We start from the raw sequence: 25,220 nt of genomic DNA, 5'->3' as shown, positions 1-25,220 counted from the left end.
TTACAACATTGTTTGATTACGGCATTGTTTGATTCAAGTGTAATGTGAGTGTAATTACATCATTGTTTGATTCAAGTGTAATGTGAGTGTAATTTCTACTTCTATGAGTTGAGTTGCCTTGCCAAACAAGAATTTTACTTAAAAAATTGCGTCAACGTGAAAAAATCCGACCCGACCCGAGATTTTTCATGGGTAGGGCCGGGTTTGGGAATCGTGGGTTTTCCGAAAAAAAACCCGACCCGAGATATTTCTCGGGTAGGGTTGGGTTCTCCAAAACCCGACCTGCCCGACCCGAGTTGCAGCCCTAAAGAAAACAAGCATTTATTAGAGAAGAATATTTGTTGTCTTCTCACCTTCAAAACTTGTTACAAAAAAAAGGCTCCTATTAAATCCTGGCTACTTTTGCTCCTTCCTAACTCTTAATCAATGCAGAGAAAAAACGGCAAATATTCACAAACTTGGCGCCTTCCAAAAGCAGTAGAGACTGACAGTGACAGATAGTAAATACAAAAGGAGAAACCCTTTCACTTCTTTTTTCAGAATCGTCAAAACCCTTCAAACCCTAATCTCCTTTTTTTTTTTTTTTCTCTTGCTTTCTATTCAACTTTATTCTCCTTTCATGGAGGAAGAAATGGGAGAAGCTTTGAGTGACATGGATTATTCTACATTGGTTTCTGCTGAAGACACAATTCAAGCCCTAGTTGATCATCTTGTTCTTCCTCTTTTACCAGGAAAATCTTCTCAGCAGGAAAATCCCTCACTTTCTCAACAGGAATTGGTCGCCAAACAGGTGATTATCTATTCCCATTCATCTTTTGTAAATTGGGTTTGTTTTCTTTTTTACTGGATTTTTTTTTGTGGGTTTTGTCTGTTTTATTGTATTTGAGTATGAAAAATGGTATTTGGACTCTGTTTTGACTTGATTATTGCGACATTGAAGTGTGTCTTTCTTCTTCTTCTTTTTTTCCTATATTGGTTTTTATGTTTGAGGGATTAGTAGAAACTTTTTTCCTGGGATTGGTGTTGATTCAGCATAATGTAGAATAATAGCAATGAAACATGCACGGGGATTTATAGGAGAAAAAGAGAGGAGGATTGTGAAAAAAATGAATGTTCCCATAAGCATTTGGAATGGTCACAAATAGATAGAATTTAAAATAAAAATAAAAAATCAGGTGTTTATATATTTCTCATTCCTCTTTTATAAATATGGGTTTGTTTCCTTTTCTTTTCTAGTGGATTTTTTTTGTAGGTTTTTGGCTGCTTTATTGTATTTGAGTATGAAAAATGGTATTTGGATTTTGGACTCTGGTTTGACTAGATTTTTCCAGCTTGAACTGCACCTTTCTTCATCTTCTTTTTCTAGGGAAATGCTACCAGCACAACCATATTTTGATATTTTCACAAACCATCTTCTTTTTTTCTTTTTTTTGAAAATGAAACCATATTCTATTTTAGTATTCAAAGAGCTGTTAAAAGGTTATTACGTTTCCCGGAAAGCTTTCACTAGCCAAATAAAGAAGAAAAAACATCTGGGTTTGTGCAAATATCAAAATATGTTTGTGCTGATAACATTTCCCTTTTTCGATATTGATTATTTGTGTTTGAGTTATTTGTTTAAACTTTTTTCCTGGGCTTGGTGTTTCTTCAACATAATGTAGAATAATAGCAACGAAACAGGCAGGGGAATTTATTGGAGAAAATGAGCAGCGGATTGAAAAAATGAATGTTCCCATAAGCATTTGGAATAGTCACAACTACATAGAAAGAAAATGCACAAAAAAGAATAGAAAAATAGAGAAAATGTAAAATTAGGATTAGGGCATGCAATCAACTATTAAATTCTTTATCTTGTTGATTCAGGATGCCATGATCACATATGCAATAGATTTTGTCAAAGCGATATTCCATATCTATTGAAATTCATCTAAACTAATCTCCAATGGGGAAGATCTCCTTATAGTCAGATAGATAGCAAAAGAGACCAACCCCTCTTTTTATAGAAAATGACCTCTTAGAGTTCCACCTATAATCATTCAAAATAAAAATAAAAAAATGAGTTCCACCCATAATAGAACTCCAATTCGTTTAATCAATTTAATTACAAGTAATCCTGACACAGTTAATTTATGGCTACACTAAAACAACCATGCATTAATAAGATAAGATGCATTGATTACCGTTATACCCCTAATCGATCACTTGGTCAATGGATAAATCCAGTAATTCACACTTAATCTCATTCATCAATATACACCGTTGACCAATCAATTGTTTCACTAAGATTTTGAATAGCTGTCCTGAATTCAAGTTCATTATGTTTCGCTTCTTCCATGGAGAAAGACAATCAAATGATTTCCCACATAAGGTCTTACGAGAAAAACTGGTTTTTGGTCATGGGAAGAAAGACGGCGTGGGACGATGGGTCCATAACCGGGTCCGATAGTTTCTAAACTTTTGTTGGCCAACCTAACTTCCTTTTATACAGGAAGAAAAATTATATCTTAGTTTATCAAGGAAAAGAATTGGTTGAATTGTGCTTGATTAGCTTATGTTATTGGATATTCAAATAATTTTAGCAGATTATGACAGAATGCTATTAAGGAAACAAAGTAAATATGTTGGTTACTGAAATATATGTGGAAGAAATTTTGCTGATTTACTTTGAAATTAAGTTGGCAACTATGCCATTGCCTTTTCTTTTTCCCTTTTTGTTAAATGCTTTTTTGTTTTAATACTACGTTGTATTGCTTCAGATGCACGCGGCTGTGTTGCTGTACAACTACTACCACAGGAAACAATGTCCAGAACTTGACTTTCTTGATTTTGAGTCGTTCTGCATGGTGGCTGCAAATGCCAGAGCGAGTCTTTTAATGCATATGAAATTTATGAAAAGGAGCAATAATGATTCAGGCGACCTGGACGAACAGTTTTCAATCACAGAGAGAATGGTAATGGATGCATGCGACATTTGTATTGGATTAAATGGTCAAGATAGTCATAGCATGAAGGGATGGCCAGTCTCCAAAGTTGCCGTTTTTCTAATTGACTCTATGAAAAAGAATTGCTTGCTTCAGTTTGGTTCCATAACTCAGGGAGTTTGGTCACTGATAGAAAAAGACATTGATGTGTCTTTCCATAATTTGGGAGGCCTTCCAGAGAAAAAAAGCAAAAATATGAACAAAAGAACCACAAAGGGGCCTACAGGAGATGAATCTCTTCTTGATGAAGCTGTGTTGCAACAACTCGCATTTTCAGCTGTTAAGGAAAACACAGGTGCTTTTGGTTTCTACATCATGTCTTTTGTTTAAAAAAACTACATTTTCTGGGAACATTAGGTATTATATTCTATGATTTAGCCGACACTTTGAGTTTTGCTCACACATGTGTCCTGCCATGCCCGACTCGACACACATGTCCACACGTGTCGACACTACTTGGACACTTTTGTATTGTTAGGAGTGTTAGAGTTAATGTGGGCATGTTGACAAGTATTTGTGTAGTAATCAATAATTTAATGTGAATGTACGCGTCACCATTTCTAGATTTTTAGATGTTGCCATGTCAGATAACTCGTATCTGCGTCAAAACTCGAAACACGGATCTATATCAACAAATTATGATTATACACATTTCCTATTTTAGCCGTGAATCTATATCGACAAATTAAGATTCTACACACTTCCTATTTTAGCCGTGCCCCTGTTTCTAAACTTTGGGGGTTTTCCGTGTCCGGTGTCTGTTGACACGCGATACTCGTGTCCGCGTCCACAAATCGTAGATTATAATTGTTTTGGTCTGTTTTCTGTAGGCTTTTAGGTTCTAAACATTCTTTCCATAGTTTGGGGACAATGGATTTTAATAAATTATGGGTGTTGATTGCTGATCCAGATCAAAAACCTTAATTTATACATCTCTCTTTATCTTGTTCCAAATTAGTTTGTGGCATTCCAGATAGGAATTCGTGCAGACCTTTGTTGTGTTCTTTCTCTTTGAAGCCAATGCTGAATTCTTAATTTCTTATTGCGGCCACACCTTCCGGCCAACCATACAGTTTGTCTCTGTTAAATTTTATGTCTTGCACGTCTTTGCTAATTTCAACCATTCTTTGTTCACCATATATAGATCTTTTGTTTGTTGATTTCCCAATCCTTCTTGTATGTTTCTAACCTGAAATAGTATCATAGGGCCATGTTACTTTCTTTGGGGAGGTCTGATCTTGAATAGAGGGGCTCATGATTTTGTGGGAAAGTTGCTATGTCTTCTCCTTTTGCAAATATATGTCCCACTTTAAGATAAACTTGGGTGTACATTTTGGAATAGAATACATTTCTAGTTTTGGAATGTGCAGTCCAATCGACTGCATTTCTTTGTTCCCTTAAGGCAAGAATAAATTTCCTTCTTTGAGCAAAACATTAGATTCTGAAGTCCTAGACTCTTAATTGGTAAAATGAAATGCCCTGGTTCGTTTTTTTATTTCCCTTATTTCTTTCTTGGAGATTTGGTACTGATTCTGAGACGACATTGATATGGAACAGGCATTGATCAGACAGATCTTACTATTCTGGAGAGCCATTTTGTATACTCGTTAAGTAAAGAAAAGTCAACTGCTCGGTTTTATTTAATTCAGTGTACAAAAGAAATCAATGAGGAAGTCACACCATTACCTATCACTGATGTTATTTCCAGGTATATATCATGAAGACTATTCCCAACCTCATTTATGCTCCGAGGCTATATCATTCGTTCATGGTATTATTAACTTTAATCAAACTGCTATAGTGGAGTTTGCGCCCGTTGGCCAATTGGGGACAAGGATTGTCACCTCGAGCTTGAGGTCATAGGTTATATCCCAGCTTATCCACATTTTTAGTGGATGCAGGGTTTATTTTGAACATTTTTTATGTCCTGCATCTTTGATCAATATTTCATACCTTTTGTTGATAAAGTGCTTTCTATAAAAAAAAAAATTGTGCAGCGTGAGAGGCCCTTTGGTCAGGAAGAGTTTATATACTTACGAACCAACTTCCGTCGTTGAATATTTTCATTTTCTACCATATGTTGGTGTTGTCTCTGACTGGGTTTCCGGGTAAGGTTTGAATTTTTCCAAAAAAGTTATTCGCAGTCATGAGCCCATTTCTTTTGGTTTTGAACATAGTATTTTGTTTCTATATTCTCCCTCATTCTAGAAGTGACGTGTCATTCTCCACAGGAAATCGTCCCCCGTCAGTTCACAAAAATTACAGGAGAAGTCAGGGAATGTTGGTGAGATAATTTCTCCGAACACAGGCAAACCTTGCACCATAGGTAGGTCATCTGGAGCTGTATGTAGAACTAAGAACACGTCCAATGATTCTTCCTTAAATCTTCCTGGGAATTTGTCAGTGATTAAGAATGAAATTAATAATATGCAAAGTATAATTCCAGATTTAGATCTCGAGCATTGGAAAAATTCCTTTATTCAGAATGGTTCAATGGCTATTGAAGATGGTTTCAAAAGCAATGCACGGTCTATTCCACACAAGGTATCTTTCCCTGCCAGTTCACGAAATTTACAGGAGAGGCCAGGAAATGTTCGTGAGAAATTTTCTCTGAATACAGATCAATCTTGCACCATGGAAAATAATGAAATTAGTGATAAATCTGAACGGGCCGGAGAAATTGCAGACATCCCAGTTAATGAACTGGGCAGCTGCAAAACTGAAATTGTTAACAAGAAAGAGAATGATCATTGCTATGTGGGTGGGTCATCTGGAGCTGTGGGCAGACCTATTAGTTCTTCCTTAAATCATCCTGCAAAATTGTCATTGAGTATGAATGAAATAAAGATAGAGAAGAGTACAATTCCAGATATGAATCTCGAGCATAGGAAAACTGCCTTTATTCATAACGGTTCAAAGGATATAGAAAATGGCTTCAAAGACAAGGTATGGTCTTTTTCGATACTGCTATTTTCATTTTGGTAAGATGGCATTGTGATTGAATAATTGCATTTGTGAAATGATTTGCATAATATTGCTTTGGGAAATAACGGTTATGATAGGCTCTAGAACACTCAAACTCTATCTGGTCTTCTATAGTGTAGTTTTCATTTACGAGGAAGAGATGATGTCAAAATACAGCTAGGCATAACCATTTCTGGCAGGAAATACTTTTGTTTTTGGCAATGTTATGTTAGTACAAGGGAAATTCAAATGGAAAAATGTCATGCCTTTCAACCTGTAAGACGAGCCCAAAACACCAGCCAACTGAATTACATAGTAAAAGTTGAAGAATGAAAATTTTGTGAAAATCTTTTATGAATATAATTTCATTTCAAATGAAACTTCCTATAGATTTTGTTTAGCTGTCTCTAATAAATGTGGCTTTGATCATTTGAAAATATCCACATCGTTCTAATTAAGTGTAAAATGGCAGTTATATCCATACACAATAATTTGCAGAAGATGGAAGGAAATGTGTGTATCTTAGCTGTCAAGCTTCAGAAGTTGTAATTTCCTACTAACGCATTCTGAAGCATGAGGAATGACTTATTCTCCACAGAAGCCTGCCTACAAATTTAACTTCACTTCTTTCAGTAAGATTCTTAAGGCACCGCTGTATGAATTTTGGAAGCAATACCTACATTGGGCCTCAGCAAATCACTTTTGAACCTACTAATCAGGTGTTTTTGACTCCGGATATCCACAAATTGAGTGTATGCATTGGTGGCTAATGAACAAATTCTACCCTATTTGCATGTGAGATGAACAATGGAGCTGTTGGGCTGTTCTTTCCCATTGCGAGAGAGGTAGTGTTCATATGACTTCATCCTCGAGTTGTAGACACCCTATACAGTCCTAAACCTATGGATTGTTTTGAGTGACTAAGGGAGAGAAAATGGATTCTTTGTCTGAACTGGTCAGGGATCAACATTCAAAAATAAATAAACAAAATGTAGCATCCCTCGAGGGTGGAGAAGAGGTGGGAGGGAGTGGAGGTGATCAAACAAATTCAAAGCTTGCTATCCACCTCATACCATGCTAGATGATCTTCCTCCAAATTGGTGGAGTGGGAGATAAGCCAGAATGACGTGGCATGCCCATCTACTAGTTCCAAAATCTTCTCTATAGGATCAGCAACTCTCCACAGGAAACCCATGTCATCCTTCAGCCAACAAATGACGTTTAGCAAATCAAAAGCGCACAGACCTCTGCCTCGTTGGCTACTCCAAGAGGACCCGAGAAAGCCCATCTAACGGTGCTCACCGCACTGTGCAAGAGTTCACCAATGGCAATAAGACTCTGGTTCTCTAAGCTAGACCCATCAAAGTTTAGCTTCAGGAACCCGGGGGGACCGTTGAGGAATCAGCTTGGCCTGAATTTATGTGGCTATTGTCGCTAGACAAGCTAATAGAAGACTCAGAAATGCCTTCGTCTAGCCTTTTGTATTCAAGAATCACACTTTTCTTCAACAGTCGGCAAGAGTCCCTCGGCAGGATCACATAGCCTCCCTGCTACCTATTTCACTAATAAAGTGAGTTAAACTCCTTGGATCCCCCACTTATTCCCATCCTATTGTTTTCTTTGAGTCCACTTTCATGGCTTTCCTCCCTTCTGAACTATCTAATCTCTGTTAGTTAAGCTCTAATCTTGGTCTTGTTGGAGTCGGTGATGTATGCCAATCAGATCCAAGTATGCCAATATAACTTCGTTTGTCTCTAATGTCTCCCACAAAGCCCACTGGTCCCAGATTTCTCAATGAGCATTCATCAAAGTTATACACCTGTGACAATGGATATGAAGAAATCAAGTTAATAACTGACCTCAATCTTAATTTAGGTTGTTTCTTCAAGCATCTTCCACTGTTATTTTAAATGTGTTGTAATCTCTTATTTTTCATTACAATCTTCAAGCAATGGCTGCACCTGCTTTTCTCAATAGCACCTGGTTCAATTATTATTTTTATTGTCTACAAACTGTTAATCTCTCTCAACCAAGCGCGGGTAAACGGCGGGAGTAACTATGACTCCTATAATATTATTACCTTTCAAAAAACAAAAAAACTGTTAATCTCTCTTTATTCCTAATTCTATCATGTGAAAACCTTTGATTGATTTGACAGATGCAAATGGTCGATTCGACGGTGAAGCCGCATGATACCGAAATGACAGGTGTAAAGCTTCCGAGTGGAAACTATATCCGTGACAATGGTGTGTCTGTTCATGGTAGAATGCCTATAAGTGATCTTCGTATGGTTCCTTATGAGAGGAAGTCATGTGACTCTGAAACAGGCTTAAAATGTCTGAGTGGAAATCGTACCTTTGACACTGGGATTCTGGTACCTGGTAAAATGCCTAGAGATGATGTTTCTCTTGCTTGTTTCCAGCCCAATGCCTCAGCTCTTGATAACAAGCCAGTTGTGTTGGCTTCAAGAGAGAATGATCTGTTAGAAACTTCCTTACGAGCTCTTCAGAGAAAACGAGATGAACTGGTATGTGCTTTGGCTGTTATATCAAAGTTTTTTTTTACTGTAATAAATATTGTTTCCTTCTTGCAATAGCAAAAGGTTCCTTAGCAGTAATCTGTATTAAAAGAATGTTCTTCTTCTTTACAGTATCATCAGCAACGCGAACTCGAAGATGAGATTGCTCGTTGTGAAAGGAACCTTCAAACAGTCAGAAGTGGTATGATCCCTTGCTGATCTTTTCCACTTCTTTATTTCCTTTTTTTTTGTTGTTGTTTTTTATCCCCTCTACCACAAATTATGATTCGCACTCTCGTACTTGAGGAGATGCTAAGCTAGCACTCCTCCAAAGTGCAATGGTGGCCGCTAACCTAGGCCATGGGCCTTCTTGATCGCCCAAAAACGACGTCCAGGTAAGTATATTCCACTTCTTTATTTCTTGTTTTCATGTTTGTGTATTTAGTTGACTTACTGGTTCTTTTGGGTTCGGTTTAGTCTTCTTACTTTTAAGTTTGACAGCTTGACTTAGTCATCGCATGCTCTGATTATCACAGTATAATAGTTTAGACTTTAGTGGCTCTTGCAACTAAACACAGTATAATATTTTAGTGAAACCTTTAAACAAATAGTTTAAAAACTCGTCTAATCACAATTTTAGCCATCCTAGTCAATAAAAACTGAAAAAAACTTAGCTGAGTTAATGTAGAGTTGGCATGATCAATGGAAAACTTGTTCAACTCAGCTGAGTCAAGTCACCTAGGCCATTGAGGGAGTCTATTTAAGTCCTAGTATTTATTCATTATTATACTTTTTTTCTTGGTAAGTTAACCCGTGTTGATGCATTACTAATTACTATACATAATATAATATAATCATTTAGTTCAAATGTCATAATATGCCAATAGCCTTGGTATCCTGAGTGGTAGAGGATGCAATAAGTAAGAAACATGGGGAGCGTATGGGGATTTTTTGCGTGATGCAGTTTAAATTATTTGAGAAAACATTTAGAAAGTGTTTAGGAAGAGAGTGTATGTGAAAAATATTTGAAACTTCCGAAGCTTTTTTTTTTTTTTTGAATGGTTTCAAATTTATTAAAAAGGGAGCCAAAACCCCATGAACGTGATTGTCAAGCTATACCAAAATAGAACAAAAGAAAAAGGAAAAAGAAAACCAGAAAACAGCATCATGGAGGAAGGTGATCAAACACCTCTAGAGAAACTCTATATACTCTTGATTGAGCCAGATGATGTGTATCATTATTCGCTCATCAAAAAACATGCTGAAAAACCATATTGTGAACCTCGACCATGACTCTTCTAAAGTTTTAGGATCATTTTTGGAGGGCAATTTGGCGAATGCAATTGCTTGGGCTATGAGCTCAAGCCCGGGTGCGTGGAAGTTATCCAGTGGCGTGCTAGAGATTATTGATGTCAGTAGGGAGTTGGCTTCTTTTCGTCATATACCAATGAATGGTAACAACATAGTCGATACCTTGGCTAGGGGATGGAGTTGAACTCTAGATTGAAACTGAATGAGTTTAGAACGGATACCTTATCTTTTTATTTTATTATTTCTTTAATTTTTTGTGTATATGTGTCATGCATTTGTCTTGACCTTAAGCCTTTGGTTATTATTATTTTTATTATTTTTGAAGGTTATTCTTTGTTACTAAAGGTTTCTTGGCTTGTCATTTTCAATGAAAAAAGAGAAAAAAAACAAATCCTTCTAAGATTATCGACACTGTCATACATATCTATAACATTAGAGGTTTACTGGGTGAAGCAGTGTAATCCTGATTTTTTGGAGACCCTCTGGCCTAGCTTGCACGTGTTACAGTTATATGGTGATTGGGGCCATTGATTTGGTGCCCCACTACATGGCTTTCAGTTGATGTTGGTCCTGTACCAAAGGGAGACCCCTCTGCCCAATGAAGCTTGCAGAAATCAACGGTCAATCTTATCTGGTGAAATCCCTAAACACCCCCACTATTTATCAAGATACTAGGATCAGCTATTCAGTGGGACCAACGAGTCCCATAGTGTCCGACGGTGCCTCACTTGATCAATAGTTCCATGGTTCCAATCCTCCATATACACATGTCCCACATGAGTGATCTATGAGGCGGGTCCCCATTGGATTTTCTATATATTAATACACATCAAAACCATATTGATTGTCATTTGCAAAATGTTTCTCAAGCACTTCCCGCAGCTTCAAAACATTTCACCAACACTTAATAGCTGTTTCTTAGATGCTTCTGAGACATTTGCCAGAAATGTTGAATTAATTGTTTCTTCTTGCCAAAACATTTCCACCAACGCTAATTGTATCAACTTATGTGTTATTATGAGATAGGGAGTTGCCTTGTCAGTAAGGCTCTTGTAATTTTTTTTTCTATATTTTGTAGGGGGTGGCACTTAACATTTGCTGCAACTGTTGTAATATCAACTTATATGTAATGTTTTGTGGTTGGTAGTTGCCTTGAGATTTAACGTTCTCATAATTTCTTTCAATATTTTTGTAGGAGGTGACACTGACTTGATGTTAAAGATAGTAATTGAAGCATGTAATGCGTCTTTCTCTAATGGAGCTACTCAAAGTAAGGATAGGTTGTCTCTAGGTTGTGGAGAACAACGATCTCAACATGCGAAAAGGAAGAGATTATCTGAGGCAATTCTCAATTTAAGTAATCCTTGTCAGGTGATCTTTTTTCATTACTTTTTCAATTTCCGTTCATAGCTAGCTAGCCATGCTCATATCTACTTCCAGCATCTTAGTGAAGGATGAGAAACTTTAACTTATTTGAAATGTCTCGTAATTTAGGAGCTGTGATTATGTAAGTGGGCATGTATTTTTGTACCAAAATATGGTAGGGGAGCAAATGTACAAGTGACGGCAATTTTTTCAATGATTCAAACCATTCACCTCTTTGGCTCCCTATGGCTGTGCTAAAGAGGTGAAATTGGAGGGCACAAATTCCCTCCAATTTGTGCCCTTTAAGTGGACGATTAGAAAATAAAAGGTAGTGGTCCACATATGGTGAGAATGAATCCACAATTCAGAAGATTAGAATCACGGTTTAAAGACTCCCTGAGTTAATCATTGACTAACTCTAGTCAACTCGGTTTTACAGTGGCTGAGTTCTTGTTCGAGTCCAATTTTTTCCTTGCCATGTTGATCAAAATCTCCCTTGATTTGTCTGAGTTAATGGAAAATTGGTCACATCAGTAATTGACTTGCTTGAGTCGACTCCTTTTTCTCTTAGCGGAGTTTTTGTTCGACTCCGAATTTTAAGCACTCGTAAGAATAGTCCAAGGAGGGTTCTATCATGGCCCATCCATATCTTGGCTTATTAGATGGATGATTTGGATCACAAATAGGCGGGTCTGCTTCTACTTTTGCCTGCTAATGTATTTTCAAGAAAATAGTTTTGCAGTAATTGTATAACACCTTGTGTGATTCCTATTCCTACCCAACTTAAAGTTTCAATCTGTGCTCTTAGTAAAATATCATTTCATTGCAATAAATAGATTGATTTTAATAAATAAACAAAGAAAAGAGCAAAGAGCACCCTTCTTAGATGATATTTCACTTTAGAGAACATTGTCTTAACTTTGCTTTGTTGAAGTTACAATCATCATTAATTATTATTATTTGGAGAAAGTCATTTATTTTTTCTGCAGGAATTGGATGACATATGCTCTGAGAACAACTGGATATTACCAAGATATAATGTATTTCCCTCAAATGGTGAGAAACTCACTCTTAGAAATTTTCTTTTCTTTTCTATTTTAAAATTATGATTTTAGTATTATTATATGGCTCTTAAGCATATTCACAATATGATTTGAATTCAAGACTTCAAGCTATTCTCTATGTAATTCGAATTACAGATTTCACGGCATGTATTGGTATAGGTGGTTAGCAGCTAATCATCATTTAATCTTCTACTTCCCTCATTTTATTGATATTTAGAATACTACATAAAATATTGAGCATAGTGGCATCATGTATTACTAATAAACTTGAAATGAAAATCCCCGGGTAGCTCTTATAGTAACATTCAACTGATGTTTCAAAATTTGCTCCAATTTCAATAGCTTAGCTTGTGTACTGTACTATGGCATTGTACTAACTCCATACCCAATGTTTCTCAGGAGGTTTCCTCTCCACTGTAGCAGTTCTAGGAGTGGACTTCGAGTACTCAGTCGATGGCAGTCTGCAGAGTGATCCCCGTGACGCAAGGGAATTGGCTGCGACAAACATGTTGAGAAAATTGCGTGGCATGGCAAGCCAAACCGAGTAACTCTAAACTCAAAACTATAGTTAAAAGAAAGTGCTAGATTTAGTTAAACTTTATCCTAATTACACACTCTGTTTAAGAACTACATTACCTGCAGAGCTTGTAAGGGAGGATTTTTTTTGAAAAGTGAAATTTGGAACATATAGGTTAAATGTGACATGTTTGCTGATATAGAGAACAGAAAATTGTTAAATGAGATATGTTTGGGAATCTAGAGAATAGAAAATTTGAGGTCAATGAAAGTGGTTGATATGACTTGTGAAACAACCAATTACTCCAAAAGCTTAAGCCGTTGGAGATGGCTTTATTTAATGTTCTATAACATTCACCCTTACGTGTGGCCCCTCTTTTTAAGGTTGGCCTTCACGTGGCATGCTGCCCCTCTTTTGGGTTAGCCATTTACATGTGGATTTTTAATATCAAGGATTTTTTAACCCAGATACCATGTAAAATAACCAATTACTCCAAAAGCTTAAGCGGTTGGAGATGGCATTATTTAGTCTTTTATACTTTGACATGACTCAATAATTGCCAATTGGAATTGATCCTATCTTGTATGGAGTGTATACACGCCTGTCATTGCCTTCCAATCAACTTCTCACAATGTGGGACCTACAGATATCTGGTGTGTGGAAGATAAAGAATTTGTATTAAGGAGAAACTGTAGTAGAATGGAGACAAGTATGCATGGGATTCAGACTTTTAGGAGGGATGTTTAGAGGTTGAGGAGTGTGTTATATGTTTGCTCCATGAGTTAAGAGTCCATCCCTTGTTCTAATGGTTTGTTCTTGGTCAAGTCTCTCGCTTCAGTGCTTATCATTGATACTCGGCTGGCAAATTCTTTGATTATTTGGAGTGTCTTGGTCTCTCACCTAGAGCGAGGGTCCGTTTGGACGCCGGTTCAAGAAATTGTCAATGCATATGATAAACTAACAGAAGTTTAGTAGCGGCGCAACTCGGGTTGATTTTTGGGAATTCTGGTCGAGCTTTTACTATAAAATCGGGTCGGGTTTGGGTTGATTCCAATTTTTTTTACCTGAAGCCCAAATTGACCCGACCCAAGTTGCACCCGTAAAGTAGTTTAGACTTTGCGAACTTGTGCTTTCACTGTAGGGTAAGTAGAGGGCTTGGCTTACCATTTCTTGACTCATTGCAGTGTGATGAAATATCTCTCATTGCATTGCTTATGGTTGTTAAAGGTTTTTTTTTGGTCTACTGGCATCATGGTTTCCAATTTGGCAAAAGATCTTCCAGGATTCCTATCTTTTATGTGACTCTCTAGTGTTTCTTTTGGTTTAGGGCAATCTTTTAAAGGCATCAATGTTGAAGCAGAGGCCTGAGAGCTTGGCCTATATTACTCCCGTATGTTACAGATTTAGGCCTAAAATTTTATGGGATTTACTAGGGAATTTTGCGGAAAGGCATTTCGCAGCTGACTTTTGTGTGAGGAGCGACATCAGACCAGTTAAATGAATAGGACAAAATCTGCTGAAAAGGGAGCCTGATGTGGTTGTTTTCTCATGCAATAGTGGGCGGTGAAATGCCTTTCTGCGAAATTCCCTAGCAAATCCCTAATTTTATATGCACTCTTATTTGCATATAATCTTATATGAAAGAATGGTTATGATACTTTTGTATCTATCTTAATTAATGGCTTCCAAAGTGACCCTAATGTTTCATATCCGAGTAAGATTAGCTCTTTTTGGATTTCTGGAATTTTGTGGAAAAAGTTGGAAAGGAAAGATATTTCTAAAATGTCCTATTTTTTTACACTGAAAAAGATAACTTGAGCCATTCAAAAAGAAAAGGGAAATTTGAACCAAGTATATTCAATTTTTACTTGAGGGACCTTCAATTTATGATAAAACAAATTTTTACTTGGAGACTTTCAATTTATGATAATTTCCCTCTAAGTTAGCCATAATCATATAATTTTTCTCTAAATAGTGGGAAAAAAAATCAGGAAATGTTTTCTTGCAATCCAAACAGACCCTCAAGTTAATCTTGTTTGTTTGTTAATGTGATAAAGGGTAGATATCTGGATTATCAACATGGTTTTAAATATCACTATATATTGGCCATATATTGATTTATATTGGTATCTTCCCGCTCTTCGAACTTTTAATGGTTTATGTAAGGAACTGTAACCCAAAATCATTAACTTCTCTAATATAAAAAAAAGGGGTTGATCTAATGGAGCACAGCATTGATCTGATCCGGCAATCCTAACCATCTATTGAATGGTTTTTTTATTATCTTGGAGATGAAGGCATATAAGCCCTTTTCGGTATCTACTATTGGCTCTTGACATGATAGTTTAGGATGTCCTAATCAGATTGATTGTCAGGCCACAAAACTGAATGGGAACCATTTGAACCCATAAGGCCTAGCAAGGCTCTATTAGATGGCTGAAGTCAATTTATTATATATTATAGGGAGATGATATTTTCACCCCTTTTTCACAATTATATGGTGTAGATCATCCCATGATGTGATGTGGTCCGTACAGTACCTTTTGAAAATAAGGGACTATAAGGGCTTACACCATCTAAAATCTCTACTGCATCATATATGCAGTGAAATGGAAAGCCTCAATGTCAAGCACATAAAAAACTCTACAGAGGATGACTAAAAGTTTTCAATGCTGCAACAAACAAATCAAATGGAACGCGAAAGCCAACACAAAACTTGACTCAGGGAACTTTTAGTTGGCAGGAGGGCGTTGCTTCTGAGCCAAAGTGTCAGAAATGCGGCATCAGAGCAGCAAAAAACAGATCTAAAATCAAATGTAGATGATGTCAGTTTTGACTGCCGGCCAACTACCTTTTGCCGGACGGAACTTCCGATGCCGTATTGGCTGGAAAGACAGACTCCGGTCGGTGTTTGTAATGTGCGGCAGTCGTGACAGGCTTAATTGAGGTGACAATTATTTTAAAATTTAACCCTTAAATAATGATGTTTTAGTCAATTAAATCTAGTCTTAGTTTTCAAAATGGACCCTCGTTTTAGAAATGTTTTCTAAGAAGAAAAATAAATCAAAAAGATGAAAATTATGGTATAATCACTAACTCAAATGCTACATTAGAACTCGATAAGAAAAATTCGCACAAAATAAACTCCCGAACCTAAAAAAATACCTGATAAGGAAAAACTGGGCTGTTAAATAAGCCGAACATAACCAGTGAAAAATAAAATAGCAAGGGGGAAAATCGAAGGGGTGGGTGGGTCAGAAATTTCCCTCATCCTCTATAAACCTCCATAAAAACTTTAAAATTGCACCCTTACGATCTTCTTGCCCTTCTATGGCAATGATCCCTTTCATCATAAGTGTGTAGAGCCTTTCGAGCTGCGGCACATTGTAGCCTTCTGTACGCTCTATCAGACGCTGCTTCACATGCTCGATCTGTTCGGCAATCTCTCCATCTGCCATCACTGTGTCTTCGCTGGCAACATGACTTGCATTCGCAAATGCTTGGTCATTGGCTGTGGGGGAATTCTCCAGACTTTTTGATGTGTTATTTGTCTCGGCTTCATGGGCTGGTGCAGGCTGAGAAGATGGGGGCTTTGATGGCTCTGCTTCTGCTGGCTGTTGCTCGTCGTCTGCAACTGATGCGGCATTGGTGCCTGTATATTCAAATATCACAGAAAATTGAAACAGTTGTTAGAAAATTGAAATTGGTTTCTTTCTTGATGAAATTTGGAGATTAAAAACCTGAATTATGAGTTTATTGCTCATAGAAGAGAGTATCATCTTTTAATAAAGAAAATTACATTGACAAAACTGAAATTCTTTTCACAGATAGTTACACAATCATGTATACAACTATAATTATAGTGGAGGCTGAACACAACACAATAAGATATATGGTACTCATTGCGGGTATTCAATGGTTAACTTTGTGGGTCTAAATAAGTACATGTTTCAAAAATGTCACTCTCTTTGACTTAAATATTATATCTTTTACAATTTTGGATACGAGGAATTTTTTTTTTTTTTTGGAAAGATGACATATTTTATTGATACTATAATAATTACAAAGGGGACCAGAGGTCCCGCTTAAATTACATAGTATCGGAAAAGGCTGACAAGGGCTCGTTCATTTACTAAACGAGCCGAAAACAAGCCCAAAAATTAGGCTCCTCAAATAAACGACCCGAACTCGAGCTTTGTATAGTTCGGCTTGGACAAGCTCGTGAACCTTTTAGGCTCGGTTCATAAAGCCGAGCCGAGCTTTTAAGCTAAGATTATGTTTGTTATATATATATATATGAGAGAACATTTCCTACACACTTGTGTAGGTAAGTTACCTACGCACTACCTTAAAATACAGTGGGAGCCCACATTGTTTGGGTGATCCAAACAATTCATTTGAATGTCCTCACATAGAGAGGGTGTCCACAAAAAATCAGATCCATAGGATCATCCTAACCATTCAAACTATGGAGGCAAAAAATGGACTAATTTGTGAAGGTTTATACACGTCCATTTTACCTCCACAAATCGTAGGGTTGGGATGATCCTATGGATCTGATTTTTTGTGGACACCCTATCTATGTGAGGACCATTCAAATGAATTGTTTGGATCACCCAAACAATGTGGGCCCCCACTGTATTTTAAGGTAGTGCGTAGGTAACTTACCTACACAAGTGTGTAGGAAATGTTCTCTCTCTCTCTCTCTCTCTCTCTCTCTCTCTCTCTCTCTATATATATATATATATATATATATATATATATATATATATATATATATATATATATATATATTAACAAATTACTCAGATGGGTAACTGAAAGAGACTTTGCAAAACTAGTTCAATGCAAAAAATGTTGAAAATCTAAGGGGGATGAGGGAAGAAGATTGGCAATGCCCTAGCTGTCGCTATTATAATTTTGGATGGCGGTTTAGATGCAGAAGATGCTCACATGTTAGATTGATTCCATCCCCTCCTCCTGTTTGGGGTGAGGAAGGGGTATCTCTAGGGAGATCCAAACTTGTCCAAGATAAAAGGCTGGGAGCATGGTTCTGTTCTCCTGGTCAATACCTTAACTATAAATGGCGGGATGAATGTCGATGGTGTCATTCGACCAGATCATCATTAAAATGGATCCCTTGATCCCCTAAGGCGCAATCTAAGGATGATGAAGATAGTCTGTGGCCTGATTCGGGTAAAATTTATCGCAACAAAAACTCTGCGATTCCAATTTTACCCATTTCAAGGTAGGAAATAGATGTGCGATTAAGTTCTCTCAGATCCTGCTTGGTTGGGAAAAAGAAAAACCATAATGAATCCTTGCAGGAGTTGTGGAAGTGGGCACAAGTGTCCTGGGAACTCTCATCATTACATTGCCCTTCTTTACTTGCAAAGGATGAAGTCATTTTATGTTTGAATCAGAATTGCAGGCTTCACAGATCATTGCTAAGGGACCTGTGGCCTTGGACAACCATCTGCTTTCCCTTTCACCATGGAGAAAGGAATTTATTCAAGGAGAGGAGGCGCTTTGGATTCGTTTTTATGGCATCCCTTTGCATGCCTGGGCTCTTTCCACGGTGGAGGCTTTAGGGGGCCTCGTTGGCAAGGTTGTAGAAACCAAGATGGAGGGCAACCATCAGAATTGCATGAGCTTCGTCTCGGCTAAGATTCTAGCCCCTCGATGGCTCTTCCCTACCTCTGGTGTAAAGCTCAAAATCTCTGACCAGGTCTATCCCATTGGGGTTGAGCTCTCGAAGGAAACCCCTGCATTTGCCGTAACGGAATTAGATTCCTCCTTAGCGGCGAACCGGCTCCCGGCGACCTCAAGGCCACTACCTGGTGAACTGTTGGGCCCCATTGGGAATTCAAATTCAAATTCAAAGTTCCCGGCTAGGAGGTTTAAGATGGAGCCGTTAGCCTTTCTAGGAAAAAAGGCTTGATGGGACCTGAACAGAGGCATGAAGATTTTTTGGGATTGTTGGTAAAGCCCAAGAAACCTACCCCTCACATCAGACGGAAGTTTGTTCCACACGTTAGGAAGAATTTCGTAAATCGCGCCCCTGGCGGTTTTTCAACCTTCTTAGTCAGGGGTTCAAGTTCCAAAGACCACCTAATTATGAATAAGATAAGCTCTATCTTGGATTCCAAACTGGGTGTAGCGAAAAAATTTAGCAGATTGTTTATACTCTTAAAGTTTTATTCCAGGCCTACTAGATTTGGCCCTATCTATAGCTAAGCCAATAGCTGGGGTTCCCGAGGTTGGAAAAAGGCTATGACAATTAAAATAGCTGCATGTTTTGATTTTTGTATTTATTGGATGCTAGGGAGTTGTACTGTCAGACTCGTAGCTCTCCTCCCTAGGAGTGGAGGTTCCAAGGCTCTAAACTCGCCTTGCTATTAAAAGGCCCTCTCCATCTAGTTTTTCAGCAGAAGATACTTAACAAAGTGGGAATGGCTTTCCTTGAGGAACCGGGAAGGCCAGTTTCCCCAAGTAATCAGCTCTCCCTCGCGGATTTTGTATTGAAGGGAGCCAAAAACGTTTCCACATTAAGGCGATGGGTAGCCGTATGGTGGAGGAAGGTTTGGAGATCAGCGACCCTTTGGAAGTCCTGATCCCGTTTTTTGGGGTTGTATATCTGCTAGAGACCCAGATTCAGCATAGCATGGTTGAGTCTCTTTTGGCTTTGATGGCTTGTATAGATCACCAAACTAAATGACTATCTAAATGGTGATGACAAGTCTGTTTTGAGGAAAGCCTTGCATGAGAAGCCCCGTTTGGCATTTTTGTTGGATTCGGTCAGATGGACGTCCTGGGCAGTGCTATAGAGTTTTGGGGGAGTGATGAAGACTCGGTAGGAGGCAGTGCATGGATGGGCGGTCCTCACTGTAGCGGATGAATTAGTAGATTTGCTTCTTTGCTTTTAATTGGTCTAGGAGTATGCTCCTGGCCATCCTTAATTGATTCTATGTATTGCAAGTTGGGATCGTTGGTCCCCAATGTAATTTCCATAGTATCAATAAAATTGTCGATTTTCAAAAAATATATATAAATATATATATTACTTAATGGTATTTATTTGATGTGTTTACTAAACGAGCTGAACCCGAACCCAAGCAAGCTCGAGCTTGGCTCAGCTCGGCTCATTAAAACCTCGGCTTGGGCTCGTTCGTTTACTAAACAAGCCGAACCGAGCCGAGCTCGAGCTTTGTTGAATTTTGACGAGCCGAGCACGAGCCCAGAGTATAAAGCTCGTCAAGAACACGAGCCGATGCTCAAACTAAGCGAGCCGAGGCCACACACCGAAATTCGGCTCGGCTCATTTGCAGCCCTACATATCGATACCGGAGGAGAGGATAGTCTCCAACGAGGTGGGTAAAGGAAAACCGGATTTTGGTCAGACTTGTGGATCGTTAAAGAACCCAGAATTCAAATTTGAATTGGGATCCAACCAAGCGGAAACCACATTGGCTGGGATGATGAGGCAACGAAAAGCTTATATGGATAAAAATACTTCATACCACTGGAAGGATTTTTGAATGTTGCATCCTAGGGCTGAGGTTGAGGACAGGTTTGAAGAGATTACCCCCTCTTTGGTTAAGCGAGTGAAACCTAAGTACTTGCGGATACAGATGGATGGTCCTCGAAAAAGGCTAAATCAAGGGCATTTAATGACCTGACTTGGGATAAGAAAAAAGGGTGGAACCGAAACTAGAGGGTGATGAACAAAGATATTACTCCTCGTCGAGTCCCGAGGATAGAGAGTGGGATCTTTTCACTGACAAATGATAATCATCATTTGAATTATAAAATGGCTAACCACAGACTCATCACACCGCCTCCCAATCCCAAGTATCGAGGAAAATCTTTGAAAAGGTATACGAAAGCTTTTCGTGGTTATCTCGCAACCCGAATGCACAGTAATGGATTCGAGAAAAGAAGGAACTCATGAGTCGGCTAAATTAAATATATAAAGGGGAAGGGTACGAGCTACGGAAGGTATGAACCAAAGAAGATAAAACTCCTTTTCACGCTCATTGATATTCTAGAATCCTTCAACATGGATGTGGGTCATAACTCTTCTGATGAAGACAGAAGGCTGGATCGACTGGGAAACGTAAACTGGCAAAGGAAGAGGAACTGGGAGTGGAGGAAACGATCACTTTCAATAAGCATGGACACGCTAAGCGATCACAGCACCGACGCTCTGCCACGCGAGGAGAAATTGCACAGGCTTACTTGGAACACCATTGGAACATGCTTTTACTCGAGGCCAACGAGAAGGAGGATGAGATTGAGGCCCTCACTGGCAAAAGATCATTGGAGGAGGTCTGTGTTCCTCTCCATAAACTCCCACATTTTAAAAAAGCCCTAGCTGAAGAAAAGGAGACCTTAGAAGTAGACATGGATTTTGGAGAAGAAGAATGGGATACTACTGTCAGCCACGAGACCACTCAGTCCAGGGACTCAATGGATGCTGATCTTAGTGGGCCGGTCAAGAGTTGCATGAAAAGGGCTGAGAAGGGAGTGGAGGAGTGGATGGTGAGAAGGAGGAACAACAAGCCTTGCAAGAAGAATTTGGAATACAATGACTGTGATTCTTCTTCTTTCAAAACTCTAAGATTTAGGCCATTGGATCAGTGAATCTATTTTCAAGGGTGGGGATCAACGATCCATCAATGATCAACCCTAGATCTTAGTTTTAAATCACTCTTTTCCCTTTAATTTGTTTTGATCCATAGATCTTAGAATCTAGGGCTATTGAAGGTTATAACTAAATTCCCTAAATGAGAGAAGAAAATAAGTCTTGTTGTAAAAATAATTTCCACGGAAAATATCACTTAAAACGTGGAAAGTCAAAAAAATAAAATAAAATAAAATAAGATAAAAAGTTATGGGAAGAAACCCACGTCGTATGGGAAAACGTGCATATGGTGTGGGCCCACCCTCAATAAATTATATATATATATATATGGTATGATGATAATTAATTTAAAGATGCCTTTGTAGGACTACTAATTATAAGTAATTATTTAGGAAAATATATGTGATTTCTTTTAATTAGAATTCAATGATATGGTGTGATGATAGTAAATTTAAAGATGTCTTTTTAGATTTACTAATTATAAGTAATCTTAAAAGGAGATTCCTAGATTTTGGATATCTTAGTTTCTTTAAGTAAAAAAATCCAAAAACTCTTAACAATAGTAGGAACTTTAAATTAATAGAAGTAGTAGGATTACTTGGAGATTAAGTAAACTTATGGATGATGTAAAGTGAGAAACTTTAGGGATATAATATTATCATTAATAGTAGATTTTCCAAAATAGCAATCAAAACAAAAATTAGGGAATATATGTAATCCCCTCTTTTGGTTGTTTTCCTTTTCTTTAAAATTTAAAACCCATAAAAAGTGGCTATCATGCCTTATAAATAAGACCAAGGTGTTGGGTTTTTGGTAACTTACTATAGCCCTCTTATGACTCATCTTAATTTACCAATCATAAAACAAGGGAAATAGAATAGAAAAAAAAAAAATTTTAAAAATATATATATACATATATATATATATAGTGACGTGCACCTCTCCCATTCTCGCCCAAAAATTTAACGAGGGAGAGAGAGAGAAGAAGAAGAAGAAGAAGAGCTTTACACTTGATTCTCCTTATACCCTAGATCCATCCAAGTAAGTACCCCAAAACCTTTTTCTCTTTAAATCCCTATCAAAAGAATAAGAGGGATGTTCTTGTGACCTCCTTAATGAAAATCTGGAAAATATTTCAAGATCTTTAACATCTGGATATTATAAGTATAAGTTGGGATAGATCTAAGGCCCTTAATCCTCGATCACCATAAGAATAAGAGAACTGAACAAACCTTAGACCTTTAATGGCTGGGTATTATAAGTATAAATATGTGATCAGATTCAAGGTTATATGTATTTAAATTATGGTGTATATAATAACGGTGTAGTATAGGTCTGTGCTGTTTTAGGTAAAGCTGTGTATACTCTGATTTATGAGGGTTGATGACTGCATAAGTATATGCTTGTACTGTGGATTCATAGTTAATAGCATGACTGGAGGGTTCGAAAATGCGATTCATAACCTGAGTTTAATTATTTATGCTTGTATGAATGTACCCTCGAGTCTAAATCTGGAAAGGACACAGTACATATGTATGCGTATAAATGTTCTTTTTGAATGGTAATGCGTATAAACTAAAGCATACGTGAAAATTTATGTATAATAACTAAATAGACATGGTACAGTTTTGATGTATAATAGTGTAAACTAATGTATAAGAACTGGGCAGACATGGTACTTAAATATGTAGTATGTGATTTTCTCGATCTAGTGGATATATATTCTATGTATAATCCTCCTCAAATCCTTAAAAACGTCACTTGTATCAACTAAATACTTGAATAACAGTTGACCCTAACAAATAATAATCATAGGTTCCTCATGTATTTGATTTTATACTCCGATCAACAGTTAGGTGTATCATTAATAGAAATCAAAAATTTCATCTGTAGACTAATAAGTAAATACCGAATGCTTTTCTGAGAATTAATGAAATATGTCCACTTTAAAAAAAAAATGAGTAAATCCGTATATTAGATAAATTACAACTGTTGATCATATCTTAATAGATGTAAGTGTTTTCGAATGTAAGCTAAGACAAGAATTGGCCGTCTTTGTTGGACATACAGACCCTTTGAGTGAAATTTTGAATATGCCAATGAGATCTTAGTATATGTATCTCATCCTTGCCAGGTTATTAATCTTCCCACCTTCTCTAGGGGGCTCGTCAATTTCTTATCCACAAATCTAACTTGAAGGCAGGTGACAACTAGACCTTGTGTTGTAATGGTTTCAATATAACTTGTTTCATGCAAAGTAATCTTACGTATACTATTTTTTTTGTGATAAATGTATAGCTCATTATACTTGTTTTCTTGAAATGAAATAAATAATAAACTGTTTCTAACCTTTATGTGAAAGGATGCAGGAAAGAAGGGAAAGGTAACGTACCTTAAAATCCCTAATTGCATATCCTACATGGGGGAGAGTGAAGGGGAAATTAAGGGTGTGGAGGTATCATCCTAGGACCTAAGGTCCAAAGGCCAACGCGAGAAGCGTGTACAGCCTTTCGTTTGCAAACCATCCAAAGGGATAGTATCCCCGAAACGGCTCGGCATTAAATGCGAGACCGAAATCCGAGTCCATAACGCCACTACCTATTGGATAGGGGTAGTGGGTAGTCGTGCGGCAAGGACACCGGCAAAAAGGAGAAAGTCAGAAAAGAACTGACAGAAAAGTAAACTGGGGAAAAGCCGGATGTACCTGGGGAAAGTGCTGTCTCATTTTACATATTCGATGCACACATAACATATCATTCATTATTGTCATTCATTCCTGTTTATACTGATATAGATGGCGTAGTTTTATTCTCCAGTTATTTATTATTGCTTCTAGATGATTGCTAAGGATCTGAATTATTATTGCATGCCCTTTTATATTGTTCATTTTACTCCGCTCGGTCTCTGGAGGACCCTGCTCTAACGTTGTTTCCTCCACCACAGGGGGAGGCGTTAGATGGCGGAGTGTTTGCAAACGAAGAAACCATGGGATAAGGGATCGTGTGATCGGAGAGTTCGCTTCATGGATTATTGCGCTATGACGTCTTGCGTCATTTTCTATTTTTATTTTGTTGGGACTTTCTTGAGTTTGAACTTTAGTGATTAAAACTTTACTTTTCATTTGGAGTATGAGTATTGAAAGGACCTCTTGTTATGGTAGACTTATTTAATTTGGAATAAGATTTTTGTCGTGGTTGTTGATTATCTTTAAAAAAAAAAAAATTTCATGATTTTTGCGTTGTTCTTTTGCTCGTAGCGACTTGACGGAATCGGGTCATTACATGTAGGGGTGTAGACGAGCCGAACCGAGCCGAGCTTGGCCAGGCTCGGCTCGGCTCGGGCTCGAACCAGGTTCGGGCTCGGTCAGGCTCGGCCAGGCTCACGAGCCTTACCGAGCTCGGGTTATATTATGTTCGCACCCTTCATCTTCCCTGGACAGCCCTACTAGTGTAATTTGACTACTTTTTTTACACTATAGGGGGTGGTCCTAGTAACAAATGGGGTTCCAAAAATGAAGTGACATATTTTGCCCCCCCTTTCACTCCCTGGACAACCCTTTTAATGTATAAATTAATATATAATATATATATTTAAATATATTAAATTCTTAACGAGCCGAGCCGAGCCGAGCCTGGCCTAAATTAGGCTCGGCTCGGCTCGTTAAGGATTCGAGCCGAGCTCGAGCCGAGCTTTTTTTGAGCCGAGCTCGAGCGAGCCTCCGAGCCCGAGCCAAAATTGACACCCTTAGTTACATGGAAAAATGGCGACGATGGGAAAGTCCTTTGGGATTTGGTTTGAGGAAAATGTGCAGAAGACAAAGGAGATGTTCCTGGATATTGAGAAGCGGGACACTATG

At 37.9% G+C, this 25,220-nt stretch overlaps 2 protein-coding genes and 1 pseudogene across 4 annotated transcripts in view; 1 reads left to right on the top strand and 2 right to left on the bottom strand.

Annotated features, from left to right (window-relative positions):
• Nucleotides 1-349: 349 nt before the first annotated feature.
• Nucleotides 350-12,941, top strand: LOC143860537 (uncharacterized). Of its 3 annotated transcripts, none has more exons than XM_077371220.1 (11): nt 350-790; nt 2,757-3,276; nt 4,539-4,689; nt 4,979-5,089; nt 5,213-5,307; nt 5,428-5,927; nt 8,104-8,472; nt 8,596-8,665; nt 10,970-11,145; nt 12,129-12,195; nt 12,603-12,941. In XM_077371220.1, exons 1-11 carry the CDS (start codon nt 620-622, stop codon nt 12,749-12,751), a joined length of 2,379 nt encoding a protein of 792 aa, XP_077227335.1. In that variant the 5' UTR covers nt 350-619; the 3' UTR covers nt 12,752-12,941. The 3 variants fall into 3 exon arrangements, with proteins under 3 accessions (XP_077227335.1, XP_077227334.1, XP_077227333.1); XM_077371219.1 differs by having other exon boundaries at nt 351-790; nt 5,213-5,927; nt 8,104-8,342; nt 8,418-8,472; XM_077371218.1 differs by having other exon boundaries at nt 351-790; nt 5,213-5,927.
• LOC143862883 (U1 spliceosomal RNA) lies at nt 8,726-8,866 on the bottom strand (annotated as a pseudogene).
• Nucleotides 12,942-15,779: 2,838 nt separating the features above from the next.
• The window catches only part of LOC143860654 (ATPase family AAA domain-containing protein At1g05910-like), a 36,107-nt gene continuing 26,666 nt past the window's right edge, over nt 15,780-25,220 (bottom strand). Inside the window, exon 11 of the mRNA XM_077371410.1 lies at nt 15,780-16,372. Within this exon, the coding sequence (XP_077227525.1) occupies nt 15,975-16,372 (398 nt within the window). The 3' untranslated portion in view covers nt 15,780-15,974. The remainder of the gene's footprint in view (nt 16,373-25,220) is intronic.

The sequence above is a fragment of the Tasmannia lanceolata genome, unplaced genomic scaffold (assembly GCF_043159265.1).
Source record: "Tasmannia lanceolata isolate RefF3 unplaced genomic scaffold, GAP_Taslan_0.1 ptg000037l, whole genome shotgun sequence".
In the NCBI taxonomy this organism is placed as follows: domain Eukaryota; kingdom Viridiplantae; phylum Streptophyta; class Magnoliopsida; order Canellales; family Winteraceae; genus Tasmannia; species Tasmannia lanceolata.
The sequence above is the reverse complement of the archived record's forward strand: the minus strand, read 5'-3'. Positions and strand labels throughout refer to the sequence as shown.

Coding starts and splice junctions, on each gene's coding strand:
- LOC143860537 (XM_077371218.1), top strand. CDS start 620: ATGGAGGAAGAAATGGGAGAAGCTTTGAGTGACATGGATTATTCTACA. Junction 8,473..8,595: donor AGAGAAAACGAGATGAACTG/GTATGTGCTTTG, acceptor TCTTCTTTACAG/TATCATCAGCAACGCGAACT. Junction 8,666..10,969: donor CCTTCAAACAGTCAGAAGTG/GTATGATCCCTT, acceptor ATATTTTTGTAG/GAGGTGACACTGACTTGATG.